Source organism: Phoca vitulina, unplaced genomic scaffold (assembly GCF_004348235.1).
Source record: "Phoca vitulina isolate PV1807 unplaced genomic scaffold, GSC_HSeal_1.0 scaffold20, whole genome shotgun sequence".
NCBI lineage: Eukaryota > Metazoa > Chordata > Mammalia > Carnivora > Phocidae > Phoca > Phoca vitulina.
The window spans coordinates 32,973,141-32,988,027 of record NW_022589723.1 but is presented as its reverse complement, the minus strand read 5'-3'; the positions used below and the strand labels follow the sequence as shown (position 1 = coordinate 32,988,027).

Here is a 14,887-nt window from a genome sequence, read left to right as displayed (position 1 = left end):
AGATAGCATAACTTAAAAGTAAAAACAACAAAGTGTTCCCTAGACAGGGCGGCCTCTGGAGCCTGAGAGTATTAAGATAAACTTGGTGCATATTTCACAAAATTGCTAGGATATGACCTCTGCCCACAGGCTTTGAACAGCATATATGGTTAGATCCTGAGATTTTAGCAGTTCTCAAATGCAGCCATCTGTTACTTTATACAAAAGGCAGTTTCCTTAAGTGTCTATAAATTTGTTTGGAGCCGGCCCTAAGGAAAGTTTCAGAAGGAAAACTGATTTATCTATTTAGTTAGTATGAGATGTGCTTTTCTTTAAATGGGGCCTACTAGTGTGTGCTGCACCTAAATATGAGTTGTTGGGAAATTAGCAAGGTAAATGCAACAAAACAACAAAATCTACAAAAACAAACACAAATACCAGTTTCGTCTCTGAGTGAATTAACTTTGTGGCTTTATCCGTCACCTGTATTTTGAAAGATTGTGTGTCAGTGGAAACACATTATCCTTTATACTTACAAGATTACTTGAGTTTTTTTGTTTTGTTTTATCTTTGTTTTTTTTGTTTGTTTTTTTACTTCAAAGTAGCTTATTTGTACTGTCTTCTCAGCATTATGACCATGGCTTTTTCATTCTTAACTTTTTTTCCTTTCAAAGCAATTAATTCCTCTTTTTAAAAAGTATATTGCCTTTGATGATAGTCCTGTGACAAGGTAGAAACTGAATGTGTAGCATGTTTTATAGCCATAAGCACACCTGAGAGAGCAGAAGGGAAATTAAACAGGCAAGAGTGGAAGGTGGTGAGAGATGTGGCACGAGAGTCAGGAAACCTGGGGGGATGGCCCGGCTTCAGTGAGCATTTATGCAGGGCCTGCTGTATGCACTGGGCTCAGAGCCAGGCAGAGGTTTGGAAACACATGACTTCCTAGAACTGGGTTTTTGAGACGTGTTAGCATTGTAGGGTCTAACTGTGTTCCCATTCACTACATATTTGTTGTGTGGTTTTGCCCTAGTGACTTCCTAGCTTTGAGCCTCTCTCTCTGTCTATAAAATTGGCTTAATAAAGCTTGTTGTGCTTCCCATAAATAGTTACCGTGTTTACAACATGGTTGAAAGAGAGGAAGAAAGCGTAGAGATGAGCAGGCGGTCGAGGCACAGCCTAAGCTTGTGGTTATACAGCTCAGGTGAGACCGTGGCTGGGAAAACCCTTTCTAAGCCACCCAAAGCTCCCACGACAAGAACGAGATTAGAGGACGGTTTGCAGGCTGACCTTGGAAGATTTGGAAACTCCTAAGTCCTGTCCTGGATGCACCTGGAGATCTTCAGGGTCTCCCTCTCCTAACAAAAAGAATCCCTTATTCTTGACCATTTTTGTTGTAGGTGCCTTATTTTCTCCCATTTATGCATATGGGGTTGACTTTGTTAGTTTTACTTTTCTGTCAGTGGGTGCATGTGGAAATTTGTAGAATCACACAAGTTTAGATTTGAGAGCACACTGGAGATCATGCATCATCTCCCCTTCTCCCTGCACCAGTGAAGAACCCCTTTACATCATGCTTGTTAGATGCTGACCATCCAACCCGTAGCTTGACTAGTTCATTAACCTGGTGTTCGCTACTCCCTCCCACTCCACACCGCTCACCCCATGCTTTCCAACAAGCCACGCATCTGTCCTTTCTGGTGCTCTCCTATACACTGAGCTAGGATGTGTTCCTTGATAAATACACCCGCTGGATCCTGCCAGGACTCCCGGAACAACACAGAGGTAGCCTCTTATTGGCTCTGCTATGTATTCACAGGGTGATTTGGGGTGAGTTACTTAATCTTTTGTACCTCTGTTTCCCCTTCTGTAAAACAAGGGTGATAATGGTACCCACCTGATAGGATTGTTGAGGGGGGATCAAATAAATTGATGTGCATATGCCTAGAATAGTCTCTGGCACATGATAAACACTCCCTGGTGCTCATCATGTTATCTCCACTGTGCTGTGATCAGCGCTGTGTGGTTGCTGTTGCTCTTATCTGACATCATGTTACAATGTTATCATATATTAGTGCTAATATAATTGATAAGGGAAATCTGTGTCCTAAGATGCCCGACTGAGCCAGCGAGAGAGAGTCCCAGTCCTTGCCCTGGGGCTCTTCCGGGTCCTTCTCCCTGCCCCGCTTCACACGCCAAAAGTGCCAAGTATGCGGAAGTAGAGGTATATAAATTACCCCCCTTGTTTGTGCTCAGGGCTCAGACCTTTGGAGATCACTCTCCTTTGAGCCCGCCGGCGTTAAATAAACCTCCTATCCTCCAAGATCTCCGAGTGCCGCCTGGTTCTTCCGTCGGGTGATCCAGTCTAGGTTCCGTAACATAATCACTTTTATTATCACCTGACAGCGGTGAATAGAGTGTGAATAGATATATTCTGTGGCCTCTTATACTAGCCTCCTCGTGTCCTTCATGTGGGTAAGCAGGTAAGAATATCTGCCTTGCATGGAGGTTGTAACCTCCTAAGAGTGAGGAGCCTTGCATGGGCATGTGGTCCCCACAGGGGCCTCTGCAACTGGGGACAAGCATCACTCCCTCCATTCCGCCCTTCATCCACAGACCTCCTCATGTCCTTAGAGGGTAAAGGGTGAATTGGGAGGATGAAAAGGACAGTGGAGGACCCTTACTTAGAAATTCTGCCTTCAGAACTGGAGGTGAGACCATTTCTGCTGTCTCACAAAAGAAAAGGGGAAAGGAACATGTATTAAGGACCCATGTTGAGGCTGCGTGGTAGAAACGTTCACATCTGTATTGCATTGAATCCTCCCAGCAACCCCGTGAGGTAGGGTAAGGGAGGGAACTGGGCCTCCGAGAGTTTTAGAACCGTGTTCAAGGTCAGGGATGAGCTCCATAATCAGGTCATCTGATTCCAAAACCCACCTGTCAGGGGAAGTCTAAGGTGCAAACACGGGGCCGAATCTTGAGCTATGTCTGCCATGCTTGGTGTGCTCAGCTCCTATTTATGTAAGAGGCTGAGTGCAAGTTAAATATTTAGACAAAGTTTAAAAGAGGGAAAAAAGTCTGCTTATGGGGGCACTTATGTAAACCAACACAAGAGATGCAAGGTATTTAAATCAGCGCGAGGTTGACCCAAAACTGGAATTCAAGGTTGTATGGACCAATCCTCAGTAGAAACTTTACAGTCTTATTTACCTTGACTGAGAAATGTTTGGAGGAATTTCCTCCACGTCGGGAACCGTTTCTCATTGACTGGCTGTGCGTGCTGTGCTAAAATGCCCGCTAGCTCCTCGGAGATCTTCACCAAAGCTGGCTCCTGCAGAAACAAATTAAATAGAACCACAAGCAATTTTACTACAGAAATGAAAACTGCTTGTGGAGTGATTAAAAACCAGGCCTCCAACAGGCAAAAAAAATGTGGTTACTGTTTACCCAGAGTCAGAAAGCCATTTTGAAATTTTTCTCTAATTTTCCAGGCATTTCAGTTTTCATATTTCAATGTGATTTGTCCCCTAAATATTGCTGCTAGTCGTGCCTATTGTCTCCGAAGGGCAGCCTTCTGTCTGGACATCAGGAAATCCGGCTGCAGACCCACTGCTGCTGACCAGCTGAGTGTCCTTGGGCAGTGGGCCTCTCCACTCTGGGCCTCAGTTTCCCTTTATTTTAAGTAGGGGTTCATTACCTTGTCCCTAAGATCCTTCAGCCTGGAACGTTTTTTTATTCTGTGACACTAACCGGGCTGACTCTGGGAGAAATTATGGAGTTGGAAGGGTCTTTCTTTGGCACCTCCATCTTTTTAAGCTGTGTCCTTTCCCCCTTGTTGGGGAGCCTCCACATCCTAGAGCCATGGGATCAAAGCCTTAAACTTCAGGATGATGCTGTAAAGGTGGGATTATAGGTGGGAGCAGGTTGAAAGAGTGAGATGGGGAGGGGGCTATCATTCCCCACTAGGTCACAGCCTCATCTGACTAGACCGAAGACAAGCCCCCCTACCATTATCAGACAACCCAAACCACAGCCCTTGTCAAAATGAAAACAGCCAGAAATCCCCTAAAGAGTAAGATGCCTAACTTTTTGATATAAAAAGCCTCAGGTTGCCAGGGCCCCTTTTTTTTTCTGGATAGTCTTGGTAGACTCTCTAAAAATTTTCAAATAGAAGCCACCTCTTCAGATTTTATTTCTGGCAGAAGTAGGGCAGGGCACTAGATATAAAACCATTTGATGGGCGGTATTCATATTCAAAATATGGGACACTGACAAGAAAAACTCGGGCTTCCTTGGGGTTGCTGGGGACCCTCTGGATCTACGTGTGAGTGCTCAGTAATTTGGAAGAATTGGAAAAGAACCCACCGCTTTGGTGAGTGAGCTTGAAAGGAGTCTTAGAAGTAATCTGTATACTCATTTATTTTCAACTTCCCTGACATTAAAAAAGAGCCTGTCGGGCCCCCACCTCCCCCCACCCCCAGCTCCTCGGGATATCTGTTTCATTCTGGGTCCAGAAAATCTATAATAGAAGACAGATGTCTGAGAACATACTCTAGGCAGGTCCAAATCATCTGAATAATTTCTGAAATATTCAGAAAATCCTGGTGGGAGAGTCTCATTAGTTAGCCTAGTAAGTGCTTGACATACAAAACAAAAATGCCAATGAGAAAGAGAGTGCCTGGCCAGCACGTTCAGGATGAATCGCTGTGCATCGGCTGGAGGTCTGTTCAGAAGGGTTGGGGAAGCTGACTCAGGCCACGAACCTTTGCCCTGGGAGGTGGAACATATTTACGACCACTGGGCTGTACACTGAAAAATGTTAAAGACGGTAAATTTTATGTTATATATATTTACCACAATAAAAGCAATGGGAGGAAAAATGACAAAATGTCAGGCCTTCCTTTTAAGCAGGGAAATCGCTGGCAAAGCAAGGGACCTTAAGCCTTCCATATTCTGCACCATGTACACATTTCCTCTGCTTTTTACTGGATATCGCCTCAGGCCTCCAGAGCCCTGCATCTCAATCATAAACAAGTACATACAGCGCAGGGTTCCAACAACCTGGAACCCCTCGTTTTTCCTTCTTGGAACATCGTCCTCCAAACCCTCTTTTCGTTTGATACTTGTTTCAGTTAAAAGCATTCTACTCTATCGAAGAAGACGAATTGTCTGTGGTTCATGAGGTGCCCCAAAGCTGGGACACCCAAGCATGGCTGTCGATTCCCACCCTGCTCAGGGAAAGCCCTGTGTCAAGGAAGGAAGCCTTGCAGGCCAGGCCCTCCCTCACAACAGTGGAGGCTTCTTTTCTGTTCACCCACGATTAAAGGGTCTTTCCTGCCCTGCTTCTGAAAACTGTTAAGACATCGGCTCCGTCACCTGTCGTGTGGCTATTCACATCAAGACAGTCCAAAGAGAAATAATTCATTTATTCATTTACTCATGCATATATCAATAAATTACAGGTATGCAGAGCATTGAAATCACAGAGACAGACAGTATAGTGGTGGCTGTCGGGACAGGGGGTGGGGGGGATGGGGAGTTGGTGTTGCATGGGTACAGAGATCCAATTTTACAAGATGGAAAGAGCTAGGGAGATGGATGGTGGCAACAGCTGCCCAGGATTACGAACATATTTACGACCACTGGGCTGTACACTGAAAAACGTTAAAGACAGTAAATTTTATGTTATATATATTTACCACAATAAAAGCAATGGGAGGAAAAATGACAAAATGTCAGGCCTTCGTTTTAAGTAGCTGAACTAGGGGAAAAGGGTGTCTGTGTGTTTTAGGGGGTGGAGATGGAGCGGAGTCAGTGAAGGAATAGGTGGAAACCTTGCTATCTAAATCTTGAAACTAGATCTCCATCAACTTGAGGATCAAGCTGAGACTCCCCAGACAACGCATGAAGAGGGGCCACTGTGACTTGGCCTGTGATTCCTAATGTAGCCTCACCACTCTCCTCTCCAGCTCCCAGCCTCGCCCCAACCTCCCCTGGTTGAGTGTCTTTCCTCAGCCTGCCTTCCTCTACTTCCTCCCCTGGCTGCCTCCTCCTCCTTCTGAGTTAGTCCCGGTCACACCTCCCCCAGGAAGCCTTCTGGGTCACCAGCTGGGTATCCTTTCTCTGTCTCTCCAGCTCCGTGGGGGCTCCCTCATGGTGTGGTAGTGGCTTTTGAGGTCATTTGCCCCAGTGCTCTGCACAGGGAACACTAAATGTGGAATGAATCATGGACCCAGCCCCAAACAGCTGAAGTTCCAGAATAAGGGAAAATGTGAAACCTCTCAACAGGCCTCCCTCCTTGATGTCTCAGAACCACCTGGGGGGATGACCACTTAAGAACCACCAATGCTTCCTGGGTGGATTTTATGGGATTCCCTGCCTCTGAGGGGCATTGGGAAGATAAATGAGGTGACATTTATGAAGTGCCACCTCAGATGCAACACGCTATGAGAGGGCCAATAATTAACTGGTAGGGCTGAGGCTTGTGTGAGGCATCTGGATGCTGTGCCAAGCGGCCGCCGCTGCCTCTGCTCACACAGCCAGCCGTTCTGCCCGATCCGCAGCATTTACGCCATGCACAGAGCCACAGCAAGGGGGTAAATTTCCTAGAAGAAAGTCTGCTGCAGGAATCTGGAGGATGAATCGTGTCCCATCATGAGAAGTACACAGCTAAAGGCACTGGTGGGGTGATGTTCGCTAGGGGATGCTGGGGCACATGGAGGCAGCTTGGGGCCATGATTAACTCTCTAAGAAAAAGATACAGGTTGGAATAAGGGGGAGGTATTAACTATTCCATAAATTTATTTAGAAAGCTTCTTTTTTTTTTAGACTTCAAGTTATTTTATTTTTTATTTTTTTTGATGTAGTGTTCCATGATTCATTGTTTGCGTATAACACCCAGTGCTCCATGCAGAACGTGCCCTCTTTAATACCCATCACCAGGCTAACTCATCCCCCCACCCCCCTCCCCTCTAGAACCCTCAGTTTGTTTCTCAGGGTCCATAGTCTCTCATGGTTCGTCTCCCCCTCCGATTTCCCCCCCTTCATTTTTCCCTTCCTGCTATCTTCTTCTTTTTTTTTTCACATATAATGTATTATTTGTTTCAGAGGTACAGGTCTGTGATTCAACAGTCTTACACAATTCACAGCGCTCACCATAGCACATACCCCCCCCAATGTCCATCACCCAGCCACCCCATCCCTCCCACCCCCCACCACTCCAGCAACACTTAGTTTGTTTCTTGAGATTAAGAGTTCCTCATATCAGTGAGATCATATGATACATGTCTTTCTCTGACTTATTTCGCTCAGCATAATACCCTCCAGTTCCATCCACGTCACTGCAAATGGCAAGATTTCATTCCTTTTGATGGCTGCATAAGATTCCATTGTATATATATACACCACATCTTCCTTATCCATTCATCTGTCGATGGACATCTTGGCTCTTTCCGTAGTTAGGATCCAACAGTACATTAAAAGGATTATTCACCACGACCAAGTGGGATTTATCCCTGGGCTGCAAGGTTGGTTCAACATCCACAAATCAATCAATATGATACAATACATTAATAAAAGAAAGAACAAGAACCATATGATCCTCTCAATAGATGTAGAAAAAGCATTTGACAAAGTACAGCATCCTTTCTTGATCAAAACTCTTCAGAGTATAGGGATAGAGGGTACATACTTCAATATCATAAAAACCATCTATGAAAAGCCCACAACAAATATCATTCTCAATGGGGAGAGCTTTCCCCCTAAGGTCAGGAACATGGCAGGGATGTCCACTATCACCACTGCTATTCAACACAGTACTAGAGGTCCTAGCCTCAGCAATCAGACAACAAAAAGAAATAAAAGGCATCCGAATCAGCAAAGAAGAAGTCAAACTCTCACTCTTTGCAGATGATATGATACTTTATGTGGAAAACCCAAAAGACTCCACCCCAAAACTGCTAGAACTCATACAGGAGTTCAGTAAAGTGGCAGGATATAAAATCAATGCACAGAAATCAGTGGCACTCCTATACACCAACAACAAGTCAGAAGAAAGAGAAATTAAGGAGTCGATCCCATTTACAATTGCACCCAAAACCATAAGATACCTAGGAATAAATCTAACCAAAGAGGCAAAGAATCTGTACTCAGAAAACTATAAAATACTCATGAAAGAAATTGAGGAAGACACAAAGAAATGGAAAAATGTTCCATGCTCATGGATTGGAAGAACAAATATTGTGAAGATGTCAATGCTACCTAGAGCAATCTACACATTTAATGCAATCCCTATCAAAATACCATCAACTTTTTTCAAAGAAATGGAACAAATAATCCTAAAATTTGTATGGAACCAGAAAAGACCCTGAATAGCCAGAGGAATGTTGAAAAAGAAAAGCAAAGCTGATGGCATCACAATTCCGGACTTCAAGCTCTATTTTGAAAGCTTCTGATGGGAAATAGGAGGAGTATACTAAGAATGGCTTTAGTACCAATGAAAAGAGAATTGTCACCCCACCCCTACCACACTGAACCAAACCGTACAAGCCCAGAAGGACCTGCAGCTCACATATTCAAGAAAAGGCAGCAAACTGACATTCCATATAAGAGCTCTGTTTTATCTCCGCCACTCCCACAAACAACACTCCACAGCACAGTTTCTGCTGGGGGCTCGGAAGCTGCCTGTGCACGGGTGGGTGAGGCCAGAGCTCAGAGCCAGGTGCAGAGGACTCCATCAGAGCTGTGGCAAGACAACCTAAGAGCACCCTCTTCTTGGGAGCAACAAGGGCTCAATGGCCACAAAGGGCCGTCTGACATCAGATGCCAGTTCTCAGTGTTGGAGGGGCAGTTTCTGTTCTCTAGTGTGTATCGTTTTGCACAGTTCAAACACAATTACCACACCTTTACAGGCAGATGCTGGTAAGGGAAGATCTGTAGCAATTCAGGCTTATTTCCTTCAAAATGAACTCGAGGACACCCAGGCGCCTGAGCACACCCACGCGCATAACCACGCCAGACAAACCCCTAGGTTCATGGGAATGGTCAAAATCATATACGTAAAATACTTTCCTTTGTCAGAGTAGGCTCACACTCATGAGCTCTTTCGGTCCCTACAGTAATACTCTGAGGTAGGCCTGCACGGTATCCTGTCCCCTGCTTTACAAATGGGAGGTGGAGGCTCCTAGAATGAAGAGGCTTGTTGTGTTGTCAGATTCTGTTACTGGGTGATGTTTAACACATGACTAAAGACAGAAAAAAAATGGGAGATTGTGGGAATAAGTGCTAGTTTGCTTTCTTTGCCCCCTTTTCGCCCTCCCAAAGTGTGTCTCTATAGGAGTGTGTGTGTGTGTGTGTGTGTGTGTGTGTGTATTTATGCATATACATAAGATGTCTGTTATAAGCCAGCAATGGGGGGGCGGGCATCTTCTCCATCCTACAAGCTTGTGAAGTGAGTAGTTAGAAGGTTTCACTTCAGTCAGTCACATCGAGGTGGTAGACTACCCAGGCAGTGCTTCAGAGGTCCCATCACCCGTGCGGAGTAGATCATTTAGAGCTAACAACTCTGGGGGTGTGGGAAGGAAAGTATGTACCTTGTGGGTGACAAATGGATGTTAGAAAAATCCACTTTAATTTTTGGAAAAAAAATCAGAATTCCAGCTTTTTCTTCCATCATGATTGCACTGGCTCTGCCAACACACATTAGCTGCTGGCCTCTGTGGAGTGAGAGCTCTAGAGCGGCTCCCATCCAGGAGAAACTTCGGCCCCATCTTTGCCACTGCACAGGCTTGTCACCCTTTCTTCAGTGCCCACATGTACCCCCAGAGTGCACTGATGATAGTCAGGAATCATGACCTTGGGAGGTTCCAAGATACCTGCAGAGCATAGGGCCCAGGGCCTCCTTCTGCCCGACCAAGGCAACCTAGAGAGTCTTGTCTATCAAGCATGGACCTTGCCTCTCAGCCCACTCTCTTTTTCTATCAAGAAAGTATAAATTTGAAGGGAGAGATATTTGACTGAAGGAAATTCATGATCTCTCAGGGGAAGCCACTAGCATATCCAATTTAATACTGCCCTCAATGACTAAAGCTACTTCAAACTCCAGAGAGTTAACTTTCCCAGGTAAATTCTCTCTGTGTGTGTGTGTGTGTGTGTGTGTGTGTGTTGGGGAGGATGGGAGAAGAGAAAGAAGGAATACAAATCAGAATGCTCTAAATATCAATCCCACCAAAACTCACTTTACTTTAGAAGCTTCTTTGCTAGATCTGCAGTGGTAGATTAAGGAAAATAACTTCTTGGCTAATCACCTCCAATCTCTCACATCACACATTGGTGGTGTTCAAAAGAGAAACCAAGGGACCCGCTTTATGAAGATTTCTGATATCCCTAAGTGCAGGAATGGAGGGTGGCATAAGGTCAGAAGGGCAGGACAGCGACCTGAAAAGCTAAGCAAGACTGTCAGTGTTGAAAGGGGCCATATGGATCGTCTAAGTCAAATGCCTCATGTCACAGAGAGGGGATGGGACTCCTGCACTCGCTCAGTGAGACTGCAGCTCTCTGGCTGCCTCTGACTCCCGGGTGAGTCTTCTTCACCAGCCCTGCTGCCTCCTTCAGAGGGTAAAGTGTGGGCACCATGAAAGGTGCTCAGGATTTGAATTGGCTGGTGGCACAAAGATGGAGAGAAGGGAGGGATTCCAAATTTGAGGGCGAACGTAGAAAGGTTGTTTGCTGTGCACAGGATGCATTTACCACGGTAGTCATTTTTTAGGTAAAAGAATAGCTCTCACTTACTGAAAGCTTACCATGTGGCAGGCCTGCGCCAGAGATTTTTTATATTTATGATCTCAAAGCCAGTCGGAGTAGATATTATCATTGCCATTTCATGTCACACAGCCATGAAGTAGCAAACTGGGATTCAAATCCCGTTGCTACCAGTATGCCACAGTGCAATGGGATCTGTTTCTGTAACTACTATCAGCGGGCATAAATAGTCCGTCTGGGTCAGATTAGATCATCCACATGTGACGCTAAGGCTGTGCGGTCAAATGAGTGAAGAAGTGGCGAGTGGACATCTGTCGTGGACCACCCAGCAACTTTGTCCCCCTGTTCAGGGTAACGATGTCCCAAACTCCCTTTCAGGAACTGCCCCTACCTCATTCTTAGCTGTACAGGTTGATTGAGAGTGGCTCACCCTCAACTGCAATGTTCTTTCTTCTTCCTATTGTCCCTCAATCAAGGACAAGCTCCAGGAGCTCCTGGCAGCCATCTTGCAGCCCTGCGGACAGCCAGCCAGAGGGTGGAGCAGATGTCATAGGCAATGAGGAGGAGAGATGGAGAGCCACCGGGCCCCTAGTGGTGTGGAGCCACTGGATTAAGCCTTGTCCAAAGTCAGTCTAATCCTTGGATTTTCAGTTAGCTGAGATAGTCAAGCCATTTTGAGTTGGATTTTCTGTTACTTGAACGTTTAAACATTTTAAGCAGATACAAATGGGTGGGCCAAACCGTGTGCCCACAATCCGTGCTGGGCAAACGTTCTGATCGTCTGTGCTTTGGTTACTCTCATTCTGCAACCAGTAGTGAAGTTTTCACTCATTTCTCTCCATTAAGATCATTAGGAACAGTCCCTCTTTAGAGTGCAAAAATATGCTGAGAAGATGAAGGAAAAATGAAAATGTCTTCAGCAAGTCATAAACTACTTCCCACACCTACTTAAAGTTTAAGGACTGCTTTAATACTCCATGTTTAATTGTTAATTGAGAATTTAAAAATCAAAAATGCCAACTTTGCCTTCGATGAGATGGAAAATTATGCTGCTGTAGAAGGTAACATAATGTAAAACAGCCAACATTACCAAGCCACACAAATGTTTTTGGTATGTAAAATTGCTTTGTAAAATATTTGCTCCATCTGCTGAAAGCGGCAAAGACAATTTTCCCTTGATAGCTAATGGCCCATTTCGGCTGTGTGGCAAGTGATTCGCTGCGGTGGCGGCTCTCATTAAACAGAATGGTGAAAATGCGGTATATAATTCCATACTTATGTAGCATTATCCACTCGATGCTTCTCGAGGAGTCTGTCCCTCATTATGTAGGCCTCCACGTTGTACCAACATGCAGGCCTAGCAGTTGATTTGACTGGAGAAGCGTTTTGTCCAACTGAGGCACATATGTTGTGCCTCCATTCCAAAGCTCAGCACAACTGCTTCACCCCAACCAGAAACACTAGAGAGGTTCATTCCCTTTCAACTTTCCAGGACTTAAACTGCTGTTTCTTTTTCCCCTCCTCACAGGGGGCCGTGGTGTTCTTTCTAGGCTAACCCTGTTGTGCTGCATGCTGGGGGTTTCAATAGATCAAGATTAAGCGTTTCTTGAAATTCTTAATTGAACTTTGCACACACACAAAAGCAGGAAATTTGTCCCCCCCCCCCTCACCTGGGGCCCACACTGCCGTCCTAAAAAACCAACAAACACTGCCCTTGGTTCCTGGTGCACGTCTGTGATCTCTCTCTTTAAAGGAGTTGTTTACACTACGCTCTGAATTACTCCAACATCTGCTAAAGGAACAATTAAAAATAAATAATCCAGGGTGGTTTAAAAAAAGAAGAATATGTTCATGGTTTGGGAATGATATTAAAAAGTAGTTACAGCTGCAAGTGGCAGATTTTTAAAAAATATTTTTAATGTGGGAAAATGGGTTTAAAGGGAATTGTATGAAATAGGAGTGACATCAAGTAAATACATGAGTGCTTTAAAGATGATGCCGTCTTTCAAAGCAAAAACCATGCAATTTCAAAATCAACCGCCAGTGGAAACGGCCATAATTATTATTACTGGTAATAGGTCTCTTTCTTACCAGTTAGAGAAATAGCGTTGGTTGAGAAAACTGCATGTGCTAAAAAAAGCTCTTTAACTGGAAATTGAAAACAAAAGAAAACACATGTGCCCTTTGGACTCTGATTTTTCATTCAAGTGGTAGAAGAGGGGGTGAATTTGTGGAATGAAATGAGACACCATCAGGAGGATTTTTATTTTAATTTTATACAAAAGGAACGGGCAAGCAATTTACTTTTCTTAATCAGAGTGAAGAGGTGTACCTTCTTTGGTATTTCCACGTGTACGGATGGATCTACTTGAGGCAGGTATGGTAGCCTTATGTCTTTATTACTGTGTTCTCTCTACAGACCATGCTGCTGAAAATACCAGGGTAATAAATCAGTGAATTCCAAAAGTGAGGATTTTTTGTTGGGTCTGGTACAATGATAGGAAAGTCCGAGTCTTCTCAAGGGCATCCCTCTCTCACCTGGCGGTATGGAGGACAGACGACCAGAAGCAAATGGTGCAGTCGTAGGCAGAGAGTAAAACTCATTCTGAATCTGTTCCAAATACCCGTGCCTGCTCTGTGTTTTTCAGCAAAGCAGATATTTCCAAAAGAACTCCAAGGGGGACTTCCCGGATGTGAAAACACTAACCAATTCTCGTTTCTCTCAACTTTTGCTTTACTCCTTCCTTCCACGCTGTTATTGCGAAAAACTGGCAGTTAAATTCAATTGATTCAAAATATTCCGGATCCATATGGCCGCCAACCCTGGAGCTGAGGCGGCCATAGCGCCTCACTGCTGTTCTCAAGCATTTGCCTCTCCCCCAGTCCCCAGATGGTGGGAGTAGCATTTAAACCTCCTTTTCTCTGCCTTGTACAATAGACCTTGGCACCATTTCAACTGTTTACTCCGGTAATTAACAGCTCTGATACCACAACAATTACAACTCCTACACTCTCACCACAATAATGCTATGAATTAGTGAGAGCTAATGGCTGGAAGGTAGAGTGTTTCCAGACTGTGAGATCTGTGCATTTTTAGAATAAAATAAAAGGTACAAACAGCACGCTTGCAGTAGACAATGATTACCTAGTAATTAGTTTACACAAAGCTTCCTATTTAATGGCAAAACGCTGTAATTAACGTGTGACAGAAAATCAAAGGGTACTTTGTAAGCATATGAAAAATTAACACTGCAGGCCCATAGCTTTATGTACTGATTAGAAGCATATTAAATCAATAGGACACACAAACCAACAGCTTGTATGGCTGGTTATTATAGGTCCTCGGAAGGGGGACCTGGCTTTCATTTACTCGGGGAGGCAATTTTCCTTCTCCTGTCATCTTCCTCAGGCCCCAGTGAAGTACCTCAAATCCATTCCTGGCAGCTTCGTGAAAATAACCATTGAACTGGAAGAAAACATTCTAAGTCATTCTCAGAGATAAGGAAAAATATGTAAATGATTAAAGCTTTCCAATGATTGTGGTGACGTGCTGATACACTAATTAGAAAAGACACCAACCGGAACCAGAAAATGAAGCAACTGGGTCTCAAGCTTGTGGTCAGAGTAAGCTCTACTTTATCAGGTCAATGCCTCTTTATTCAACATGTAGAAAATGAATATAACTGGAATTATCTTCTATTTTCAAATGATAAGCAACCAAACTGCTGCCAAGGTTTATTCTTTTAAAGGCATTATCTGGTACATCACTGGGTAGGCACAATTGGGTCAATATTGTATATCTTCAACAGCCACAATCCTATAGAATGATAATTGATGCACAGAATAATATTCTGGAAGCCTACAAGAGGCTAAAGGAACTTCTGAATCACCAAAGGGACATTAAGTTATATATACTTGTTCAATGTCACGGGCACTTTAATTGTAATACAATTTTATGGTAATATTGATAATAACAGGTAGCATTTCTTTAAGGCTTATTGTGTGCTAAGTACATTGCTAGCCAATTTACAAGGGTATCTTATTTAATTTTAACACCCCCCCCCCCCACCCCCCCCTCCACCCCCTCCAGTACCGCGACCATTTCAGTAACCCTGTACCTAAACACCCACCAGGAGACCCCAAAAAACAGCCA

General features: G+C 44.3%; 1 protein-coding gene across 5 annotated transcripts in view; it reads right to left on the bottom strand.

The window, feature by feature from the left end:
- The window catches only part of IQCH (IQ motif containing H), a 206,262-nt gene that overhangs the window by 52,139 nt on the left and 139,236 nt on the right, over positions 1–14,887 (bottom strand). For all 5 annotated transcript variants that reach the window (XM_032417798.1, XM_032417799.1, XM_032417800.1 and 2 more), the window contains one exon: positions 3,187–3,307. In XM_032417798.1, the coding sequence (XP_032273689.1) occupies positions 3,187–3,307 (121 nt within the window). The remainder of the gene's footprint in view (positions 1–3,186; positions 3,308–14,887) is intronic.